The sequence below is a fragment of the Polypterus senegalus genome, chromosome 9 (assembly GCF_016835505.1).
Source record: "Polypterus senegalus isolate Bchr_013 chromosome 9, ASM1683550v1, whole genome shotgun sequence".
NCBI classification, from domain to species: Eukaryota; Metazoa; Chordata; class Cladistia; order Polypteriformes; family Polypteridae; genus Polypterus; species Polypterus senegalus.
In genome coordinates, this window is record NC_053162.1 from 32,852,910 (window position 1) to 32,878,399 (window position 25,490).

The 25,490-nt window shown below is 39.4% G+C and overlaps 1 protein-coding gene across 2 annotated transcripts; it reads left to right on the plus strand.

Moving 5' to 3' along the window:
* Positions 1–247: 247 nt before the first annotated feature.
* Positions 248–22,317, plus strand: heatr3 (HEAT repeat containing 3). Of its 2 annotated transcripts, XM_039762868.1 has the most exons (15): positions 248–563; positions 5,856–6,028; positions 6,114–6,201; positions 7,788–7,900; positions 13,618–13,727; positions 13,825–13,965; positions 16,198–16,457; positions 16,549–16,639; positions 18,316–18,479; positions 18,589–18,671; positions 19,523–19,659; positions 19,804–19,892; positions 20,128–20,271; positions 20,364–20,540; positions 20,838–22,317. In XM_039762868.1, exons 1-15 carry the CDS (start codon positions 435–437, stop codon positions 20,958–20,960), a joined length of 2,022 nt encoding a protein of 673 aa, XP_039618802.1. In that variant the 5' UTR covers positions 248–434; the 3' UTR covers positions 20,961–22,317. The 2 variants fall into 2 exon arrangements, with proteins under 2 accessions (XP_039618802.1, XP_039618803.1); XM_039762869.1 differs by lacking the exons at positions 248–563; positions 5,856–6,028 and having other exon boundaries at positions 6,117–6,201; positions 7,793–7,900.
* Positions 22,318–25,490: the final 3,173 nt, after the last annotated feature.

Consider the following 25,490-nt stretch of genomic DNA (forward strand, 5'->3'; position numbering starts at 1 on the left):
ATTCCTTCTGTAAGTGACACTGGTTGGTAACGTGCCACTGTCTTATAAAACGTAGCAATAGAAGTACGCTTTCTGATGTTGCTGTCTCATCCGCTGACTGGCTCGACCTCACTGCTGCTACGATTTCGGTAAACTACTAGATGTTACCATTTCGGAGCTTCGGATCGTATTTTCGGCATAATCAGGAAGAAGCTTTACATATCTTCGGCCTCCCATCATCACCAATACAATTATAAGCTAGTTTAAAAACTGGACATCTGGTCAGCCTCCAACACGACGAAGTGGCAATTACGTAAACATGGCGCCGATCACGTGACAACACCTTCCTTCTCCTCTTCCAATCCCGTATCACTCCGCCTCCCTGGCGCCTGCGCAATTCTCACTCGTGCCAGACCCACATGGCGATTATAGCAAGTGGCTGAGAACTGCTTATAATGGGTAAAAGTAAAGCGAGAAAGTTTAAAAGGCAGCATTTTAGTCCTACCGGGTTTCCGGACAGCACCGACGTGGAGGTGGAGCAGGACGCAGAAAACTGTTGCCCTGCTGTGGAATTGTTGGAAAAGGTATGTATGTGCTCCCGTTGTTCCATCGCGTGGTGCGCACTGACGGCAGCAAGGCCAGTCAGTAGTTAAGTTAAACAACTTTATTTAATTTGTGATTCACGAAACCCAGCAACTACTATAGAAAGAAAATGTGTGTACCAAGTTAAGCTCCATTGGAGTACTTGTCGAAATGTGCTTCACAAAATAAAAACCGATTGGTATAATTCAGGGCAAGCAATCTATATAAGTAATACATTGAACTTCGCTCTGCCAGCATAGTCAGAATACTTTAAATTAAATGGCTGCTCGGTGTAGCTTCTCATCTGTTGCTGACGGGCTGGAAAAGTGGATTGCCAGTCCCTCTCCCTATGGAGACCGCACGCTCTTATCGAAAATTCGACGGGTACTCCTGAACTGTGAGGTGGGTTGCTGTAATTGGGTAGCATCCTTTCATCTGCTTGCCCCTTGAGGTATTGGGACATTCGCCAATTCAAGCATGTGACTAGTTTTAAGAAAGCTAATGTCAGGATTTGGATGGTTTAAACAGACCTGGTCACCATTATTGGCACCCTTTAATTTTTTCTCACAACTTGTACAATATCTTCAGAAGTAAATGTCCCAAATCTGTATCAACAGGACATTTTAATTTGATATCTAGAAGACCAAAAAACATTTTATTCTGCTTGCATAAACAGTATTAAAGACACCCTTTGTTAATATTTGGTTGCATAGCCTTTGGCAGTGATTATTGCCTCCTCTATAAGCTTCTAGCACCTGTCAGTTGGAACTTTCTCCTGCCCTTCCTTTGCAGTTTGTTTAAGCTCCCAAATGTTTGGTGGGATTACTTTCTCCAATGAAAGATTTCAGTTCTTTCCACAGATTTTCAATTGCATCGTGATCAGACTTGTTGCTGGCCAATTTTAAAATGACCCATTTTAACTGTCCCTGTGTGCTTGTGTGTTTTGGGTCATTAACTTGCTGGAGAACCCATAATCTTCAACGTAAACTTAGTTTTCTTTCATTGTATAGCACATTTTGCTCAAAAATACCTTGGTAATCCCCTGATTTCATGATTCCTGTGATATGTTCAAGGCCTCCAGTGCCAGGGACAGCAATGCAAACAAATAACATTATAGATCCTCCACCATGCTTAACTGTAGATAGTGTTTTTTCCTAATAAGCTTCATTTCACCATCTATAAAAAATGTTGGTGTCCTTTGCCAAAAAGCTGTAGTTTGGTTTAGTTTGTCCGCATAATATTTTCCCAGAAGGATTGTGGTTTGTCCAGGTGCTCTCTGGCAGAAATCAGTCATTCCTTTTGATGTGTTTTCTTCAGCAGTGGGGTTCCTTCTTGGTTTAGTGTATGGCGTATGGTACGTGTTGAAACCATAACTCCCGATTTGTCTTAGCTCTGCCTCAAGTCTTGGGATGTTTTGCATGGGTTTTTTTCCCACAGTTCACACAAACCTTCGACAACTTTTCGCAGTAGTTTTTCTCCTTCCACAACCAGGGAGGGTTTTGACAGTTCCATGCTTTGCAAACTTCTTAATAATATTGTGCACTTTTGAAGTGGAGATACCAGGGTCTTTGGAGATGGCCTTATATCCTTTAGGAGCATTGTCTTTGGTAATAGCATTTCTGATTTTAATAAGAGAGCTCATTTCCATTTTGAAAAAGGAACAGGGAAGCTTTTTAAAGTACTAAAGCGTATCATTCATTGGCTAATTTGAATCATGTGGGCACTGACAGTCTTATCACCGGTGAGTCTAATTTCCAGTTTATTCCAGATGAGCAAGAGTAATTTTTTTACATTGATGTAAAGGGTGAAGATACCAGTGTCATTGCAGTCTTTCAGTTCCTCTGATTTTTTTTTTTTCCCTCTTGTTTATTAAAATTGTTTCATCATTTGCTTTTCTGTACCAAACATGAGTGTCTATAAACCATAGCTGTTTCACTAGATTAATTTTTTCCTAGCAGATATTCTACATGTTGTAGTTAATACATTTTAAATATTTTTTCTCTTTAAAATATATTTATTTAGCAACAATCCTGCTACATTACATTTTTAAGGCAGGTCGTTGCAAAGTACAGTTAATTGGCTATGTTCAAAATCCAGATTTCAGTGGCCAATTAAAGTCAAGTTTTATGTGCAAACATTTTTGGAGTTGTAGGTCATAATCTGGAAGAGCTTATTTTGTTGACTGATATAATGACCATGCGGTTTTCTCTGGCACGGTAATCGGATCAATTGCAGTAGATAATGGAGTGATTGTCCAGTTTATTAGCTGTGGTGGCCCTGATCTCCCCTCTTGTCTGCCATGACTATTCTATTTCTGCTGCATGTGGAGCTAACTGCACAATGGAAGATAGTGGTAAGTTACAGGTGTAGTGGTAACAGCAACACTATATATATATATATATATATATATATATATATATATAAGGACATTACTGTACATCACTTGCCTCATGTAGAAGAGCTGTTTTGTGTCAATTACTTAACACCAAACAGCTTCATTATGTGGCATAAACTATATCACAAAAAGCTGTTGAGTTACCTGATTACAAGAACTCTTCCTGAAATTTGCAAAAACCCATGAAAGTAAGTTCAAGTCAGGCGGAGTCCCCACACCTCCACTGCTCTCAGCCTCAACACCAGGACACCACAGGGTTGTGTGCTCAGCCCTCTCCTCTACACCCTCTACACATATGACTATGATCTTGTTGCTATGGTGAGTGGGGACACAAAGTTTGCAGATGACACGACGGTGGTCGGATTCATCTCGGGCAAGGAAAGGTGAGCTGGCATACAGGGATGAGGTGGAGCGGCTGTCAGAGTGGTGCAGAGTCAATAACCTGCTCCTCAACACCACAGAAACGAAGGAGCTTGTTATTGACTTTAGAAAAAACAAAACTGACATACAGCCACTCATCATTGGTGGGGCCTGTGTGGAGAGGGTCGCAGTGTTCAGGTTTCTGGGCAGTGAGCTGGAGGATGACCTGAACTGGAGCGCTAACACCAAGGAGCTGCTGAAGAAGGCACAGCAGAGACTGTATTTTCTGAGAATCCTCAGAACCATCCTCCCCAAAATCTGCTCCTTGCCTTTTATCACTGTTCCATCGAGAGTGTGCTCACGTACGGACTGTGTGTGTGGTACAGCAGCTGCACTTCTTCAGAATGGAAAGCGCTCCACAGAATTATTGGTTGTACCCTTCCCACTCTGAAACAAATCTACACCTGCCGATGCTGCAAAAAAGCAATAAACATTTCACAGGATTCATCACATCCTGGTCATTGCCCCTTCCAGCTTTTGCCATTGGGCAAGAGATACAGAGCAATGAAAACCAGGACAAACCACCTTAAAAACAGCTTTTATCCAAAAGCAATCATGGCCCTGAACTCGGAAATAAAACTGCTCCGTGTCATTCTCCCAATGTGCAACATAGACAAGTCAACCAGTGCAATTTTTATATATATTGTGGAGTCTGGCCCGGACACAGACATGCAGACACGTTCTTTTTTTACTACCACACCTTTATTTACACAGTCACAAGTGCACCACAAGTCCCCAAAGTCCTGGCCACACAATGCCTTACTTTCTTCAGGCCGCCTCCTTGCCTCCTCCAGCAAACTCGGTCCACTCCACTCCCAACTCTCGCACTGAATGAAGGGAGGCGGCCCCTTTTATCCACACCCGGGTGTGCTCCAGGTGCTTCCCAGCAATCTTCCACCGACACGCCCCAGTGTGGCGGAAGTGCCGGCTGTATCCCCAGAAGCACTCTGGGTGTCCCTGCTCCTCTGACCCCACCCCCCCAGCACTTCCTGGTGTGGTGGAAGTGCTGAGTTCCAGGGCTCCAAAGTCATGGGGTGCCCCCTGGCGCTGACCACGGGCCCCTACAGGGTGGAGCTTCTGGCCCCCAGAGGAACCAGGGCAGTCACCCCAGATGGTCTGGGGAAGGTGCAAGCCCTCCTCCGGTCCTCCTGGGCGTCCCGGCCTGGTCGCCACCCCATCCACCTCTGACTGTATGTATGTGTGTACAGGGGTATGTATGTATATGTATATGTGTGTATATATACATACATATACATACGTGTGTATATAAACAACACATAACACAAGTGCAATTTGTATATTTTGTAAAGTACTTATTACTATTCAGTTTATTATTTTCTCTCTTCTTGTCTTTTTAACTCTTAACCCTCACACTGAGTCAACTGCACCTTCAGTTTCGTTGTTGCTTTGTAAAAGTGACAATGACAATAAAGATCTATCTATTTTAAAACGTATGGTATATTTTTAAATTGTAACCTTAATAATAAAAAAAAACAGTTTACTGCACTGGAAAATACCATAGTAAGCTTTTGCTAACCACTCATTGTTACAAATGAAACCATATAGTTGTCCAAAAGGATAAGCTTGTATGACAATTGACTTCATTTTTAAAAAGATGTTCCCGTCAATGCATAATATGAGATGCATTTAGCACATAGCATGCATAGTGTGCATTTTTATGTTTGTAATATTTAGCAGTAATTTTCTGTAAAAGGTGCTAGCAAAATGTTCTAAAAAGCTTGATGCTGTGAGTTGTGATAACAACTTGATAGCACCTGCCCTTCCTTATATATGCAACACTTAAAAATTGGTCACACGAAAGGCTTAGCAAAAAATTCTGACCGTATACTGACGACACATTCATGCTGTAATCGTCCAAGTGTACATTTCAACTAAACGATTGACAAGATATAGAAAGTTGTACTTATCGTATTTATATACTTGCCTACATTTTTATGTTTTTAACACTCATTTAAGGGTGTGCAGCACAACCACAAGAATTTTAGATAGGCGTGTTCAATGATGTTCTACTTTGATGTTTACGGCATTAACTGTGATTTTGGTTCTTAACATTAGTTTCTTTATGCTGATTTTATACAGATTGTATTTCCCTACTGTCAAGCCTTGTGTCTGCTGATACACTTCATTTGCAAAGCTGTTTTTCTTAACTGGAGAATTTGTGGTCATTACAAATTATACTTTTATTATAACATTTAAAGCTGAAAATAGGATGTTCAGTTTGGAATCACATTATTTTGTAGAATGTCATTTAAAAATGTGTTTTATGTACTCTACTTATACTGTACATGTAGATGCATTCTTTTAGATAGATAGATAGATAGATAGATAGATAGATAGATACTTTATTAATCCCAAGGGGAAATTAGGGTTAGGGTTATTACTGTTTATAAAAATTAGTCGTTATGTGTATGTGTGACATATGGAGGAGACCAATGCTGTTTCTGTTTGTATTTTACAGCTGCAGGATCCCTGCCCAGATGTGCGAGAATATGCATGTGGTAGTATTTCACGTTTGGTACAAGAGACACGGGTCATCCCCTCTTTCCTACAGCAGGATGTGGTCAGGTGCTTGGGGCCAATGCTGCTTGACAAAAGCATAGCTGTGCAGGAGACCGCTGCAGGTGCCCTAAGGTAGGTATCTGCCTGCTTTTTTTAAGGCTGAAGTTATAAGGACATATTGAAGGTCATAGCCTAAAGTAATCTTATATCCTAATAGGAACCTAAGTGCATGTGGTGGCCTGGAGGTCTGTGATGCAATGGTGAAACAAGATATTTTGACACCTTTGGCTGCTTTGTTGCAGGAGGTAAGTTCACAAACATTCTTTAGTGTAATCGTGTGAAGAACTAACAGCAAGACCTTTTGAGTGAACTAGGATAACAGCAAGAGATCTAAAACCCCAATTCCAAAAGAGTTGAGACAGTATGGGAAAATGAGTGTTTGAGACAACAAAAGGGGGTGATTTGTTTTTTAACTGTATTTATGCAAAAACAGTATAGAGACAAGGGATTTCATGCTTTACCTAATTAACTTCATTGATTTCTGAAAGTACACATTCCAAAAAAGTTGGAACAGTGAGAGTTTAGAAATACAAGGTGATATGAAACGGGTGAGACAGTCATGGTAGGCAGTAGTACATAAGGATCCTTCAAGAGCAAGGAAGGCTTGCCATTTTGCCAACAGGTATGTCAGCAAATAATCCAGCACTTTGAGAACATTGTTCCCCAAAGACAGATCAGTAGGATTTTGAGCATTCCTGCCTCTACAGTACACAATCTAATAAGATTCAAGGAGTCTGGTCAAATCTCTGCCTTTAAAAGACAAGACTGAAACTACTTCTGAATGCGTGTGATCTCTCCGACGTCCCTGTCTTAAAACCTGTCCAGTGTCTGTAATGGCTCTCGTGACATGGGCTTGGGAATACTTTGGTAAGCTTTTGTCAGTCATTACCCTCCACGTATAGTTTCTGCTTTGCATATTAAATCCATGACTTGCATCCTTCGACACTGTCAAGAAGCGTCTCCAAATTCTCTGGGCTCAGCCTCATCTGAGATGGGAAGTAGCTCAGTGGAATCCTGTTTTCTGGACCGATGAGTCAACATTTCAGATGTTCAGTCATGTTCTCTATGCAAAGTAGCAAAAGGACTGTCCAAGCTGTTATCAGCATCTAGTCCAAAAGCCAGCATTTGTCATGGTATTTGGATATGTCAGTGACTGTAGAATGGATAACTTGCACATTTGTAAGGGCTATATAAATGCAGAAAGAGAAGTACAATTTTTAGAGCAACATATGCTGCTATTCAGATGCAGTGTTTTTCAGGGGTGTCCCTGCATTTTCCATCGGATCAACATAAAACCACATTGTGCCCAGATTTCAAGTGCATGGCTGCCTAAGCAGAGTGTGTAGTGCTTGGTCTGCCTGCAGTCCAGACCCATCTCTGATTGAGAATGTGTGGTGCATTATGAAGTGCAAAATATGGCAACAAAGGCTCGGCTGAAGACCTGCAAAGTGGTGGTTACACATTTGGCTATCCCAACATTTTTGGACCATGTTGCAGACATTAGATTAGAGTGTATAGTTAAAAATTCATAAGTTAGATCCTCAAATGTTGTGGTGTAGTAGAGTGTACACTATAGTACAGGGTGAGTAGAATTTGTAAATTGCTATTTTATTTGGTTTTAATAGAATTTTCTGTACTGTTCCAAATTTCTTGGAGTCAAATATACAAGGGTACCTGACCATTTTAGTCACATTCATTCAACATTCATTTTGAAAGAAGCATCTAAATGTTCTAAGGTTAAATAACCTTATCTGACTAACTAGAGGTAATGTATGAATGCAACAAAAAGTTATAACCATCTAGCTTATGTTTATTTCAAATGTATTGACAGTGCAGCAGCAGACTTAATAGAAGCCTGAACAATATGGAGAAATATGAGAATGGCAGAAGGGACCGTCTTGAGGAAGTTACTACTGAGGCTATACATTTGCTATGGAATCTTTGGTGAGTCTTAAATGTGACATAGGACAGTGGTATATATCACATAAATGCAAAGAAAAAAGGTATTTCAAAAAAACTGAGAACATCTGGTATAGCCATGGGGGAAAAAGAGTTCAGTGACCATCAGTTAGCTAACACTTAATCATTCTGGTTTTTTTTATACACGGACACCTGTTTACAACCCCGCTTATTCAGAACATAGTCTTCTTTATGGCTGAGGCATTCTAATGCTTCCTCCTGGGTTATTATGCCATTGAAACTTCTTACCAAGGATTCTTAGATGAACATGCCAGTGGGCTCATAAGAGTTGTCAGTTCAGCTTTTTCTTTTAAATTGTTCAGCTTCTCCTCTCACATGATGTTCCAGCAGCTGCTTTTACAAGTTTTAAAGTAAAGTATCTTTTCTAGTTTGGAAGCACTGTTTCCTTAATTTAATATTAATAATCCATTGATTGGAGTCACATTTATCAGTACTATCATTTTGCTACATTTCCTGATGCACACAAATTCAAAATTGCCTTATTGAGTGTAGAAACTGGAAGCAAAATCAACTTAAACAGTGAATTCAGTTAGAACTAACAATGTCCTTTTGATCAAAACAATTCATTATATTGAAATCATGTAGCCAGTATAATATTCAGGGGATAAGGTTGAGTATTCTGATACAATAATGGAAGTGTGTAATATGTACTATGTACAATAATTGTTTTAGCGACATGCTGAAATTGAGTGTGTCACTTACTATGCAAAAAAAGAAAAAATCAAAAACGCGCCTCTTTGTCTGTGTTATGTCTTCAGTGTGTTCCTTTTTCAGTGTTAACTGTGAGAGCAGGAATTTGTACCAGCAGAGTTTGAGCACTCAAATGTTTTCTTTTTTGTTTCATCATTTCAGCCTGTTAATAATAAAATTTAGCAGATAAAGGAGTTGTCACAATGCAGAAGTTTTGGAGGTTAACCACATTCAAAGCCCAAGCGCACTAGTACATTTTTGTGCGGTAAACTCTGGTTACAATGGGATAAACTTAGTCACAAGAGATCGCATTTGATTTCTTTTTTCCCTTATATTGCTTGATAACCTTCATTTTTGTGTCGGATCAATTGCCTTTCCTGTAATTGCAAGACAAATGTAACTGAACATAATCAAAACTACTACACATAAAAAACTGAGATTGAGAAGAATGAGTCACAGCATGCAAAGCTGGAGTGACAAACTGTCAGTCCTCTGTAAAATAGTTTAAGTAAAATTGCTCTAATGCAAAGTGTAGTAGGTGTAAGGCAAAAAAAAAATCCATTCAAACAGATTAATTCCATAAGAAGCATATGCCTGTCATTTTGTTTTGCTGGCCATTTTGGTTGTGGGTCTCCGATTCCAAACCACTTCTTTCGTTTCTTCCTTGCTCCACTCCATCCCGCCCCTGTGGCTGCAGAAGTTGGAGCTTGTCTTGACACAAGGGAGGGAGTAAAAAAGAAAAGTTTTTAGCAGCTATTTAACTAAAAAGATTACAATATGCAAGCTTTCGAGGAAACTCGGTCAGAAGGCAAGAAGGGGCCCGAGTTGCCTTGAAAGCTTGCATATTGTAATCTTTTTAGTTAGCCAATAACAGGTGTCATTTTGCTTGGCTTTTCTTTACATTCATAATGGCTAACACAGTACAACACCCTAGTACTGCAGCTATTTTAAAAAAAAAACAAACTCGGGAATTCGGAGAAGGCGAGTCTCTGCACACTACCATTGCAAAAGAGATCAAGAGCTACTTGATACCTGAGGTGGACAATGACATAAATCCACTTGAATGGTGGAAAACACAAGAGTTGCATTTCCTCAAATTGGGGAAACTTGCAAAAAGGTTGGCTGCTAAAGATGGTCCTTAAGAGAGGGCTTTCAGCCCCAGCAGAAATGTTGTAACATGTAACCATGCTGCTCTGAAGCCGGATGCTATAGACCGACCGGTGTTTCTGTCGCACAACTTGAAGTTTCCTCAGGAGAATTTTATAATTTTGTGCAATATTGGGAAGAACTTGTTTACAAATGCTATAGTGTTTGTTTTTTTTCCTGTACAGTATTTGACAAATCTTGGTATTTTTACCCTATAGTATAGTATGTTAATTTTTTGTTCTTGCTTCTATGCTGCACAGTTCATCTTACAGCAGGGCAGTTTATACTCGGGATAAACATAATGTTCACACTGTTTAGTTAAATTATGATTAATAATTTATTCCTTTTGGATTCATATCGTGCTTGCGTTAAGGGTAACTGCCTTTTTAAAGTTCTCTCATTATAATAGTTTTGTTGGTCTTGGTGCAGTGTATTTGTGTAAATCCTGTTGGCCACTTTGAAATGGTTCACTCATATTTGCACTGTTTGATCTCTATAATACTCTTGACTGGTGCTTTTATTATTTTTGTGTAATTTTACTTCAGTTTTAAGTAAATAAATAAGACTTGCTTTCCTTAACTGCTGTTTCTATTAATCTCATTAGTAAGCTTCAATTAATATCTTATTAACAAGACCAGGATAGATCAATAAAACATTTGTAAGCACATTTTTCTAATATGCAAAATATTGTCTATTTTCGTCAACTTTTTTTGCTAATATCGTACCACCTATATATGAAATACAGGAATAGGTGCTATTTTCTGCTATTATTGTTCTTAATATTGACTTTCATCGCTTTACACACGGAAGCGAACATCCACTACAGTCGTCGAAAGCTTCTAAAGATTAGCTCTAATAGCACAGAGAATTATTATAACACAAACAATACCACAGGAGATTCTCAGATTACTGGGACTTACGTTGACTCCTACACTTGGAAGATGTCGACGCAGACGGTGCAGGGAGAAGAAGCAAAAAAGAGGCAAGCGAGCAGGATTACTAGCTAGGCTAAAGGCTGGTCTGCATAAAGCCCCTCTTCCTAGTGTTGTTCTTGTGAATACTAGATCACTTTCAAATAAAATGGATTAGTTCCAACTGGATATTTCCACACACAAAACTACAAGGGACTGTTGCCTTTTGATTTTTTTCGGAGACATGGCTTGATTCCACCGTACCGGACACAGCAGTTGAACTTGCAGATTGCACGCTCCATCGACCCGATCAAACCCTAATTGCGGTAAGAAAACAGGTCGAGGTCTGTGTGTCTATACTAATAATGCTTGGTGCACTAATATAACGACAATCGACAGGTTTTGTTGTTCAGACGTGGAATATCTGATGCTAAGATGCCAACTGTTTTACCTACCGAGGGAACATACCCTCATTATTGTTATGTTAGTATACATACCCCCTCAGGCTAATGCTAAGTCAGTGCTTGAAAATTTGTTTGGCGTTATCAGTAAACCACAGAACTCGCACCCTGATGCAGTTTTTATCATTGCTGGGGAGTTTAATCAAGCTTATCTTAAGGATGTGTTCCTAAGGTTTTATCAGCATGTACATTGTAAAGCCAGAGGGGAAAACACCTTAGACCACATCTATACAAACATAAGACGCCTATAAGGTCATTCCACGCCCCCACCTTGGCAAGTCTGATCATCTCTATTTGTCTCTTGTTCCAGCGCACAAAGCCCTTATCAGCAGTACTAATCCAATTAGCAAGACTGTTAAAGTTTGGCCTGAAGCTGCCATTTGCCAACTCCAGGACTGCTTTGAACAGACAGACTGGAATATATTTTTTCATCAGACAGACTTAGAGACATACTTCATCTGTGCTGTCATATATTAATTACTTTGTGGACAATGTCACTGTCGATAAAAGGATTAGGGTCTACCCAAATGAGAAACCATGGATGAATAGTGAAGTCAAACAGCTGCTTAGGGAAAGGGACAAAGCCTTTAAATTAGGAGACGCCTCCGCCTATAGAGCTGCCAGAGCTAACCTCAAGAAGGGCATCAAGTCTGCTAAACAAATGTACAAACAATGGATTAAGGATGACTTTGACTGTAATTCAAACTCGCAGCGGATGTGGCAAGGCATCCAACTAATCACGGATTACAAAAAGAAAAATGACGCACAATACACACTTGTCAATAACAATACTAACCAAGCAGAGGAAATTAACAGTTTCTTTGCACAGTTTGACAAGGTCAGTAACCAGCCTCCAGTCAGCTTCGAGCTGATCAGAGACTCGCAGCCTGTGGTCCTATACATACATGATGTGCGGCAGGCACTCGAACATCGATACAAGGAAGGCAGCAGGTCCTGATAATGTGCAAGGATGTGTGCTCCAGGCCTGCGATGACCAATTAGCAGAGGTATTTACACACATATTCAACCTCTCTCTCCTGAGGTGTAGTCCCCTTGTGCCTGAAACCCACAACCATTTTACCTGTTCCCAAAGAAATTCGAGGATAACCTGTCTTAGTGACCGTCGACCAGTCGCTCTCACACCTGTCATCGCAAAGTGCTTTGAGCGACTGGTAATCGCCCACATCAAAGCCTCCATCCCAGCTGATCTAGTCCAACACCAGTTTGCCTATCGTTCAAACAGATCGATACCATCTGTGTGGCTTTACATGCTGCCCTCTCACACCTGGAAAAGCCCAACACCTATGTTAGGATGCTCTTCATTGATTACAGCTCTGCACTTAATGCCATCCTACCTAACCAGCTGATCAAAAAACTCTATGCACTAGAACTTGCTCCATCCATATGCACCTGGTTACTGAATTTTCTCACCAACCGCCCCCAGTCTGTCAGGATGGACAAACACACATCCTCCATCCTTACCCTGGGCACTGTTGTGCCGCAAGGATGTGTACTAAGTCCCCTTCTCTATGCACTCTTCGCCCATGACTGCCAACCCATCCACCAATCAAACATTATTGTTAAATTTGTGGATAATAAGTTTCTAGCTTTAAGTTTCTAGGAGTAACCATATCAGAGGACCTGTCCTGGGCTGACAACAACTTGGCTATAATTGGCAAAGCACAACAACACCCCTTGTTTTCCCAGGAAGCTAAGGAGAGCTGACCTCCCTGAGAAGCTGCTGGTTAATTTCTATAGATGCACTATAGAGAGCATCTTAACTAACTGCATGATGGTCTGGTACAACAGCTGCACCAAGGCCGCTAAAGAAGCCTTGCTGTGGGTTGTGAAAATAGCATAGGCCATTTTTAGGCCTGAACTGCCATCACTCGAACTCTTGTATAAGACTCGCTGTGTGAGAAGGACTAAAAACATTCTCAAGGACAAAACTCATCCTGGGAATTCTTTGTTTGAGCTCGGGAAGACACTTTAGGTCAATCCGTGTACGCACAAACAGAGTAAAAAAAATAGCATTTTCCCATCTGCCATGAACTTTCTGAACTCTGAATCTCCTCAGTCTGAGAATTTTTAATTGAACTGGTGCAATAAGCTATATTGGTAATGTGCAATATACTAATGTAATACAATATATGATATGTAATGTACTATTTATTAACAGGTACAATAACAATTTATGCTGCTGTACTTTGAGCAATAATAATTTGCTCTGGTTACTTGATCACTTAACACTGTATGCGACAAATTTGGAATTATTTGACTTTTCTTTAAATGCACCTTGGGGTTGTCAAAGTAATTTTGTTGTGTTACACAATGACAATAAAGTACTTGAACTTAAAAGCACATTCTTATGTTTGATTTAATTACACTGCCTTTTACTGCATAGTTGTTGTTTCCAGAAAATGAGTATATTTGCTACATGTCTGCAAGTTATTAACATAGTCTCTATATACAGTGAAAGCAGCAGTCTGGCTGTATCTATATTCAACAAAGAAGGGCTTATCAATATTCTTGTGCAGTGCCTTCAGAAGCATGAGGAAAATATGGACCTAGCCATTTGTTCTGGTGAGGAAACTTCTTTAAACTGCCTAGTATTATGACTTTTTATTACGTTTTTTTAAAACAATATAATCTGCCTTTTTTTTCTTCTTTTCTTTATCAGCTTATTGCTTGCAAACTGTGACAGAAGACAACCCAGAGCTGTTGGCATCCTTTTCTGCATCGACTCTTCAAATCCTTGACGTTCTGATAATGCAGTCTGCAATTTCAATGCAGCATTTGCTTCTCCGAACCCTGGTTGCTGGTAATACAACATATCAGAATCATATATGTAATGAATCAATTTGTTCTAAAAACAGCCTATAATGACTTTAATAACATAATTCAATATAATGCATACATTGTCACTATAAAGTACTATTAATTTATGAAAGGCGTTAAGGGGATATTCCACCCAAAAATATTTTTTCATATGTTGCGTACACCATGTAGTGGTAGCTGAGAAAATTTTTAATCATGTTCTCATGGTTATGAGAATAGAGAGAAACCTTTGATATAATAGAAGCCAGTAGTGACCAATGGTGTATAACAACAAACAATGGGGCGAAAAAATGTCCATGAAGAGAGAAAAATCTCCTGCTACTCATGAGACATAATGTTTATTATCCAGTCATTAGCACAAAATGCTTGCTTTTTGCTTTGCACCCTCCCCCACTATAACCTTGTCTACAGTATGGGGGAGTAGCGAAAGCTTTAGATTCATCAAAAATTTTGACCTCTGGTTTATGATGAATCTAGACATTTTAGGGTCCCCTGATACCAAAAACATCTATATCTTGATGATGGGTGTGTGTCTGTGTATCATAGTTTCTTGAGGACAATCTAGAGCTAAAGCTGTTGGATGGAAAAATACCAAACTCAACACTTAAGCCTGATATGAGATGACAGTGTGCTGATTAGAGCCAAATTGTGCAAGAAAAAGAGACACTCTAGAGGAACCCTGAAATACTGTAATTCTGCAATTTAATTATGAATTTTTATTTTCGATCATAATATATTTTATGATCAGAAAGATCAGCATCAGCAGTAAATTACTGAAATGTTCTAGAATAGTTTGAGTAACTTGGTTTCAAGGGCACAAAGACTTCTGACTGTCACTACTGAATTTTTTGTTAAAGTATTGTTAGTTACTTTCGTAATAACTAGTTCATATCATAATCAGGAAATGAAAGCCACGTAGAAGTCACTTTTTGAATTAAAGACTGGACTCTTGACCAACATCCAATAGGGCATTACTCACCATGCATTGTTTGTAACAGTGGCTGGGAAGATTTTGTAATAATGTATTTTTATGGAGAATGGTCACTTTCCTGGCACAGTGTGTTGTGCCACAAGAGGTAAGGTTTTTAAATGAATGATCAGATGAAGAAAGGTCTGAACACTACAATCCCTGAAACCTATGAAAATATTCGTAAGGCCGGGCCACCTTAAATTCCCTTGCACCTCATCATCATCAGAGTCTTTGTTTTACAAATGTATCATGCAGCCAGCTTACTCATTTCACCCTAATTAAACATAATTGGGTACTACCTGTGAGTCATTTATAATTCTCTGGATATAAAAGTCATCCTCTGTAAGGGCCGATGTATTTTTATTTTATTTTTTTGGGCAATTGCGACAAAAGTGAAGCACTGTTGGATCCATAATTACAAAAAGGAAAGTTCATCATGTAGCAACCCAGACTCTTACTGGAACAGGCTGTCTCTCAAAACTAAACATCCGAGCAAGACGTTGACTGGTCAGAGAGGCTACTAAACATCCAACCATCATTCACAGAAATCTACAATGCTCTGGCTGAAACTGGAGTGAAGCTGCATAGGTCCACAATTTAAAGGGCTTTCCATGAAACAAGCTTCTACGGGAGGGTAGCAAGATGGAACCCATTCCTTAAGAATGTTCACATAAAAGCACATATGGCATTTGCTACAAAGCATGATAAGAGTTCATATTAAAATACTGAATGGATAATGTGTACAAATCTTTTGTCATGCAGAAAATTATGATTTTCAAGGGGATTTTGCACACCACTGTAGATGATAACCCAATTGACTTGTAGGGAAACAAATCTGAATAAAAGACAACAATATCAAAGCATCAATGGGGGGGAAAAAAATCTCAAATTACTCATGTCAAATTTGCTGAGGGCTTATGCCCAGTAATAGCTCATTCATGGGTGTCCGTGGTATAAGAGGCAGTATCCTTCCCAGGGCATTTGCAGGGAATCCTTGCTCTCCTCAAAGCATAAGTGCTTCTTGTTTAACTTCAGCTGTGATGGGGTTCTCTGTTTCTCTGCCTTTGCGCACTTTATTTTGTTCCTTCATATACCACCTACTGGCATTTCCCTACTACAGCGTTGCAGTGGTTTTCATAGGAGAAACCTTTGTGTCATTCATGCATATTCATTCACTTAAGCGATGGGTAAGAGGAAATGCCGTATCCGCTCTTACGATATTCAAATAAATGTATTTTCCTGTAGGATGTCTGTGGAATCTAAAAGGAATCCTATCCTGTACTGCTCAGGCAGAAGCAGTGAGCACAGTGGCTAGAATACTTTCAGAGACGCTTGAAGTTGATGCTGGACAGGCAATCATGGAGTTGAAGCAGGCAGAATCTCAAAAGCTTGCAGAAGTAAATGCCAGTATGAGGCCAAGAGAGGAGGATGCCATGGACGAAGAGTCCATGAAGATAAATTGTGTACCCAATCAAGGACTAGAGGATATGTCGGACCTACTTCCGGTAAGTGGTATGACTTGCACAGATCGTGCACAGTTCATAGTCCTGCAGGGTGATGTGGTAGTAAAACTGGTTTCCTCATTTTTAATTGAAGCCTCGTGATGAAGAACTGAAGCAAGCTGAAGCTGTACTTTGTGCCCAACAGACTGCTTTGGAGATTCTCGTTAATATGTGTTGTTCAGAAGGTATGTGAAGGAAACGGCTGATGCTGTACCCATTAGAGGGCCAGTTTAATATAATTAGTTTTGACGAGAGCAGGTCAAATAGCCCAGCAAAGCTCATCATTTCTTATTCATGTAACATTTGAAGAATATTACCTAGTTGATTTTGAAGGCTTTTAATTTGCTGCTTTTGGCTATGCTAATTGATAAATTACATAATGTATTAACTATGTCAAGAGGTTCATGCAAAATTTACCCTTAATCAAATTCTCTCTCCCCCTTTGTTCCTGTTGAATAAGTGATGTTAAAGTAACCGCCAAAATTCTCCATAGTAGTCTCTTCATAATTTAAATATATTTATATCTGTCTTAATATTGTTATCTGTCTTAATTTTGATTTACATAAACTAAAAGTATTGCTTCTGCAGTTTTTTCTAGTATTGTAAACCCTGCAGTCGTGAACTTAGCACAGTATCTATTAACTGCACTTTCTTTAGAGCTGAAAAGTCATTTTTTAATAGTGAGAACAAAACTGTATAGAGTATTCCAGTATTTAGCTTTACAAGTGACTTATTCAGTTTAAGTATAATCTCTCTGTCTCTTAATATAGTACATATTAGTGTGATATATACCTCAATATCCTGTTTTCCTGTACATTGTCATAGATGGTAATGAGTCTACTAGGACTCCAAAGTACTACTCATAAGGGTTACATTAATCCTGTAATGTGAAATAATACTAAAATATTTTTCAATTTATTTTCATTGCATACTGTCCAAAATTTGAATAATATTCAAGTCTATCTACTGTATATTCAGTAGTTTTGACTGTGAGGTTGCTCTAGAGGTGACCGTAGGGTGCTCTAAAATTCCTTAATTTAGTGTATTCAATGCTGCAAACAAATTGTTAAATTCTTATATGGTAAAGAACATTTCTTTTATACTTGCCTTTTAAATTTTTTACTGTACATTTGTTTGACACCAATACCGAGTCTATAATATGTTACCAAGGTAATTTAATCCAGAATATATTTGCACATAATGCTATCGGGACCATCTCGCTGAAATGCTTGCATTATTTTAGCTAATTATTTTGTGCTTTTCATTTGCAAAGAACTACATCCAGTGACGACTCCTTGCATGTACATATCAAACAGCATGCTAAATATGAATTATTTTTTATAATTTCGGTGCTTTCTGATCTTTACTCAAAAGAGGGAAGTTGGAACAAATAATTTCACTGTTCCAACTTTGAAACAAAGGTAAATGAATCCCAATTTTTGCCAGCTGCCGTTTTGAAGCTTTCTCGTCCGTATTTCCTTAATTAGTTTTTGCTGTTTGTCTTTTACATTACAATAGTTATTTCTTAAACTTTCAGCCCTGGTTCTTATAATGAATTTAAAAAATAAAGACTAGAAACTTCCAACAAGGACAGAGAGCTGTAATATGCATTGTATAATCCTTTTATGGCAACCAGAACCAAGTTTTAGGAGGGAGGGAGGGAGGGAAAATTTGCTCATGTTGATCATAAACATTTTGCATATATGAGTCTATCACCAAAGCAAGCTTTCTCTTGGTGAAATCTGAATCTAGTCTCATACAGTGCTTATTGACAATACCTTAGACTGGAAATTCTCCAAAGGCAAATGGGAAACATGGAGCAATAGCTTGAATATTTAACCCTTTTTCCTTTTTTTAAAAGAACCTTCGGATGATGAGTGGGAGGATGTGTCCAGCAGTGATGAAAGTGACCTTTGTGCAGAGACCTGCATATGTGATTCTGGCACAGGCAACCAAATGATGTCACCATTATGTTTATCATCTGAAGTCCATGCAGCTTTAATCAAACACTGTGTCCCAGAAAAGGTGAGCACTAAAGATGGTAATGCATTAAATGTGCTGGCCAGACTGAAATGTGAAGATCCAGTAATGACTCTCTTTATTGTAATTTTTTTTGTCCTTTTTTTAATTTTAGGTGATAAAGAAGACTACATTGTGTAATAATGTTATATCTGAGATTTGTTTTAAAATTCCTTCCTGGAAAACCTTAGTTAAGAAGTAAGCTTTTATTTTCCCCCATTTTTAATTTTTTATTTATTTATTTTTTTAATAATTTAAAACAACCTGGTGTCACTGTAACCAGTCGGCTTCTTGGGACAAATGGGAAGCTAGCTGCTTTCTGCCCCCCACCCCCCCCCACCCTTACTTTACAGTTCATAGCTGAAAAGATGACAATTATAATGTTATTTATGGGTTATGAACACGCAGACTACGGTAAAAGTAGTGGAAAATTCATTAAAATCAGTGATGGCTTAAAATTCACCCAAAAGATGTGGCCAGGTAAACATTTTTAGAAGATGTACAAAATATGGGTTGTCAGACTTTTGTTTTACTGATCATTAATTAGGGAAATATAGGAAAAGTCACAAGCCTTAATCCTGAGCAGATGAAATTCAGGGTGCTTTTACTGCTTTCAAACACAATTAGTCAATTTTTAAAGTTGTGACATTGTAAAGATTAATGCTACTTTAAATATATTAATCACAAGTTTAAAACCAAAGTTATAAAGAAAAGAAACTCTCCACTGTCCTTGATATTCTACACAAACCCTAACTTCATCCTCTCTTGATGTGGGTTTAATTTTTTTAAATCCCCATGAGCCAACTTCTTCTGGAATTACATCTTTGTCTTCGTATGTTCTTCTTTTTCCACCTCTCCATATATGTCTCTGCTGGACCTGACTGCACTCTTATTTCTGTGTAAAATACTGTTAACACTAGGAGTTACCTCTTCACTGAAACTCCCGCTGTTGACGACGTTAATGGGTTTTATAGTTTTTCATCTGTTATGTTTTGTAAAGATTTTACCCTAATTTCAAGCAGATAATACTGGGAAACTTTTTCTCTTAGAATGCAGCGAGTCCAGTGCAGGGCCCTGACCTGTGTCCAGAACATGCTTTCGGTTATGGACCCAGATGTGCTGGGCGATGAAGCTGCACTCCGAACAGTTGCAGAGCATTTGAGTCAGCTGCTTTTCACTAATTTGGGTAAGGTGGATCTCCTTTATACAAGTTGGCTAGGAAGAACCAACCATGTTACCAAAGTGCCACAGACGCCCAAAAAAACCTCTTTATTGTAACTTTTGAGGTGCTTTGGTGTTAATCACTACTCACTCTTGTGTTATTCTGCAGATCCTCCAAGGGAAGAAGAGTTCCTGGAAGCCGTCACAAGTGCAATACGATCCCTGCTCCAGGTCTTGGCTTCAAGGGGCATTCCACAGGTGAGGACAGGCATTAAAGTGAGACCATTGTTCTAGCATGGCATATCCAACTGTAGTGAAGAAGAAAAAAAACCTATGAAGTATTCAGAATCTGTAGGAAGGAGAATTGAAATAGCTGAATGCCAGACATTTTACTTCGAGGAGGCAGTTTGAAGAGTCTGATTTATTTTATTAACTAATAGCTATGTTGTCCCATAATTTCCTCCAGGTGATGAGTGTTCTCCTCTCTCCCCAGTGTCTCGGTTCCCAGCAGTTTCTGGCTTTCTCAGAGTCGGCTCTCCGGTGTTCCAATCCTGGTGTGAGGCTGAATGTTGTCAGCATCCTGGGGGTCATGGGCAGCACACTGAGCAAACAAGCTGGTACAGCTGAAACTCTGCATGTAAGAAATAGTATGGTCTGATATGACACTTTAGTGGTACAATCTTAGGTATTAAAGGTGCACACCAAGTGACTGTTACTACACTGTTTCAGATGATTGGTAACTTCCTCCTGCAAGTAGCTATGAAGGATCCTTCCCTTATTGTTGTGGGAGAAGCTCTGGATGCCATATTTGATGTTTTTGGTGATGGAAAGGAGGCAGAATTAGCAGCCAGGTCTATTCAGTTACTACCAACGCTGAGAAACCTTCAGCCACTCTTCAGGGCAAAGGTATGATAACATTCAACGTTACTGATTCCTATAAAAACAAATTTTCAACAACTCATCTTGTTGATTACAGAGGTGTGCATTTTGGTGCTGATTTAGGAATGCAAAGTATTTTTCCAAAGTGAGAATGTATAAGATCTTGTTTTTTTTTTTTTAATTAAAACAATTCCCCTAATTGCAACTTGAACTTAAGAAGTAATAGAGTCTTGTAATAGATATATTATTTATTAATGAAATTGAATGCAAAGTTTTTTTTTTTTTTTCAGGCAGATGTAAAGTAACCACATGTTTTCCTTGTAGATTCGTAAAGAAGGAAAAGACAAATACTCCAGTGATCAGCTTTGTGTCTTGGATAATGTTAAAGTGAACTTGAGAAGATTCATTGCATATCAAGAGAGCTTGCAGAAAGCAGGAGTGCAGTGAGGAGGTGCCTTTTTTTTTACTGCAGTTCCACAGTTGTCCATGTATTGGCATTCAGTGGGTGCTTCTGGGCACCGAGCTACTCTGGCATTTTCCTCAAGAATGAAGTGGTTAAATATCCCTTCAGTCTCTTCAAATAAGTTACAATTTTTTTTTTTAATTGAAAAGGTCACATCAGTGTCCTGACCTTTTTATAAAGTTTGTGGCTAATGAAGAAGATGATCATGTACCTGCAAGTGGAACAAAATTTAAAAAGTAGACAGCAATGGCTTTTGTTTTCTATTTATTTATTTTACTGCATCTTTAAGTATTAAATGATTTGATTCCCAATAAGTAAATTATACATGTAAAGAATGGTCACTATGTGAATTTTATAGTCTTTGGATTCATATTTACTGTTAAGGATGAGCAGGTCTCATTTGGAACTCTAAGGGTGCTTACAAACATTAATCAAAAACTGACCTTTGATTTGGGTATCGTGTTTTGAATGACTAAGTTGTGTTTTTTCCTCTTGTGTGAGAGCAGCAGAACACCATTGTGAACCCTTAGCAACACACGAGGGTTTACTATGTGCAGCTTTTCTTGGCTCCAGCCACCTTACCCCACATGGAGATGAAGGGACTTCTACATTAAGGTAACATTTAAGTGAAATGATGGATCTGAGTTAAAAATGGTCTAGAGATGGTTTGCATGCATCACAAGATGGTATTCTTCATATACAAAAAAAAAAGCTTTAACTAATTCAGGTGCTGCTTACTGTGTACTTTGTCACTAAACTGTGTGTTCGAGTGAAATTGAAGAAGAAAAAGATGCAAAGCCAATCAATTTAGTTTAACCAAAAACCAAATAACCAAGAGCTTTGGTTAAAATGGGAGCTGGCAGTTAATTTTTGTCATGTTAGCGTGTATGTGTACATTAATTAGCTGTTTGTAATAAAATATACTGGTGGGTGGTGGGGTAACGTTTAGCTGATTAAGTCCATTGTGATAATTTTCTAAAAGAAAAATATGGGCTGGAATGAATCTCTGACACAGCATAAGAGGTATAAGAAACACAATTTTTCATGACATATTGTGGTTTCATAAGCCAAATGAATTGGATTTAATGAAGAGGTTAATTGAAGCAGAAGTCTGCCAGTTACTGTGGTTGTCCTACTCCTTGACTGGTCATCCCCAACTTGACCTTCTCTGAAGAGGGACCATCTGCACACCGGTATTGACATTTACCTGCTCTTTATTGTTCTATCTATCATCTGTTCCACATGTACCATTCTAACCATGTATCTTTCTTTTGCAATCTACAATTTTATTTTGAAACAACTTTGTGTGTGTGTATATATATTAAAATATTTTAAACTGCATTTAAATTGCTGTATTTTGAACTTTATTGTAATATAACACTAATGAACAAAACAAAAAAAAAAAAGATATAAATACCTGAATCTCGTGTGCGGAATCCAACTATGTTTTAAGACTTTGTCCATCAGGTAAAGATTTTGAGTGACATGTAGTTTAAATTTGAAAATATTGTATGTTTACATGCTTATTAATGATGAGCATATATTCTAAAACTTTGCCATTTGTGATTTTCTACCGTACTTCACCTCAGGCAGTTCTCTAGCAAGTAATTACCTGGGCATCACTTGCTTTGATAACGCTTTCCCATGTTGGAAATCGCTTGTCATGTTCGTTGCTTTCTACACCGAGGTATTAAGGGAAAATATCCAAGAAATTAAATCTTCAGTACAGTACGAGCCCCCTTTTTGGTATCACTTGAGAAGGTCAGACTATTTCAGGGTAGTTTTCAACCTCACGATTTCCCACAAAGTTTGAACAGACACCTTTTGACGATCTGCCAGGCAGCTTTCTCTCCTTCAGTGATTACATCATTTAACACTTCTCTGATCCAAGGACCTACAAAAATGCCTTTCTTAATCTTGCCATCAACTGATCCATGGAGGTTTATTTCTCAAGAACATGAATCCTGTTTGTATTTTATCCGTTGCTTAAACAAGAACGAATCTTTTGCTGGATCAGCATGTGGACTGTGTTCCACGTTGTTGTTTCCTGGAACAAGTGAAAGTTATGGCCACTCTTTCTGAACATGGCAGTTCTTGTCCCTATTGTTTGACTCGCACAAAGCGCAAGAAAACGTGGTGTTACCGAGCTGCAGACCAAGCACTGATACCGATTTATTTATTTATTTTTTTTTTTAGTCCCTATTCTTTTATGACTCTTATCTGTGTTAGTAACATATGGGTATAGAAGGGAATTTATTTCTGTTATGGATAAGGGCAGCTTACAGGCTGATGTTTGGGGAGTTGGTGAACAAGTGCCACTCATTCACGTTGTGTTAATGGCCATGAGTCTTCCTAATACAAAAATAATTGTAATTAATACTTGAAAAATATTCATATTTTTATCAAGAGATGACCATAACTGATGAAAATATATGAAGATGTCACAGGAAAACTATGCCGGCATGAAAAAAAGAAAAATAAACTGCTCAAATTAACACTTTGAAAACACAGCAGATCTCAGTGGAGGGGTTAAGTAATCCTGCTGGATATCTCTACTGATATTAACTGGGTTATGTATTAGGAACGAAAGGATGGCACATCGTTTGATGGAAATGAAAATTATCAACCTACAGAGGGCTGAATTCAAAGACACCCCGAAAATCAAAAGTGAAAAAATGATGCAACAGGCTGGTCCATTTTACCAATATTTCATGGCGGCAACTCAAAACTGTACTCAGTAGTTTGTATGGCCCCCATGTGCTTGTATGCATGCCTGACAGCCTCAGGGGGTGGACATGCTTCTAATGAAATGACAGAGGTGCAACATGGTGGTGTCAGATGGACTGAAACATAATGTCCCAGAAGTGTTCTATTGGATTGAGGTCAGGTGAGCATGGGCGCCAGTCAATAGTATCAATTCCTTCATTCACCAGGAACTGCCTGCATACTCTCACCACATGAGACCGGGCATTGTTGTGTACCAGAAGGAACCCAGCACCCACTGCACCTGCACAGGGTCCGACAAAGGGTCCAAGGATTTCATCCCGATACCTGTGATGATGTGGGGTTGGCTGTACGCTCCCATCACTATCTGGGATCCCTTCAACCCAACACCATCGATAATGTCACCGAGTTGAGCTACACAGTGAAGGCGACAACATAGCAAGGGGATGGATCAAATGTGCAAAAGTGCTTTTATTAAAAACAATCAACAAAAACAGTGTTCAAATAAATAGTGCAGTTCATTCAAAAAGTTCCATAAATAAATAATCCTTAAAAGTCAAACGTGGAGGTTAAAACAATAGAAAAAATAATCCTTTAAAACCAGAGGTTAAAACGTTCATACAGGAAGCAGTCTTTAAAAACAACAAGAAGCCCGGTGCTGCTTCTAAGTTAGCGTCTCGCCTGCTTCTCCCGACTAGGCTTTGCAGCAGGCGAGACGCTCTCTGCAGCTGCCCTTTTCAACACTCGCACACACAGGTCTGGAGGCCTCCCGATCCTGGCTTCGGTCTGGCACTCATCCCAGGCCTGAGACTTGGACTCCTTAGTCTCCAGGACGCTCACACCAAGGACTACAACAGCACGCCTCGCGACTCCCGCTGCCTTTCCGGTCTTCTGCGGCTAGTCGCCTTTCCCTGGTCACTCCCGCTACCTGCTCGCTCAGCGGGAGCAACTTCCAACTCCAATGCCTGGGTGCCGGTCAAACACCCAGCTTCCTCGCAGCTGCCCACGAGCGCTCATTCGCTCGCCCACACGTTCCTTGTCTCCCTCACCGACTTGCTTCCTCGCTCCCTGTAACCTCCGTCCTTTTCTTTCTCTCTTTTTCCGATCTGTTTCCCAACTGACTCGCACTTCTTTTAAACAGCGAGGGGCCATAACGGCTACAGCACATTAGCCACGGGAGCAATCACATATGTGGGCAGTCCCTCACCGGTGCACTAGGTGAGAAACGCCCACACCGCAGATCGCCCCGTGGCTTGCTATGGCCACTTGGCCCCCTCATGAAGCCGCCTCGAGTGCGGTGATTATTTAAAAAGAAACGGCCTTTGCTCAGCGACCTCTGGACCTATAACACCACAATACCTAATGGCCGTCAAGGTGCCGTAGTCTAGCCTGTAGAGGTCTGTGTTTACCTCCATGCATATGCCTCCCCAGACCATCACTAACCCACCACCAAACCGCTTCTCCAGACCCTTTCACATCTTTCACATGTGCTCAGGGTGAACCTGTTCTCATCTGTGAAAAACACAGGGCGCCAGTGGTGGACCTGCCAATTCTGGTATTCTGTGTCATTTTGTCTTGGTAGAGTAATATACAGTATTGCTCTACTTTCCCCTTTTGTATTATTAATATGTAGCCTTTGTCAGAATGCCTCAGATCTCCCAGACTTACCACTGTTTATAAGGTATTATAGTATATACATTTTCTCCACCTTCCCTCCTACATCTATAACCTCAGGCAATTAGGTGTAGTAAAAGACAAGCAGGAATTAAGTTACAATTTAAACAATGTAT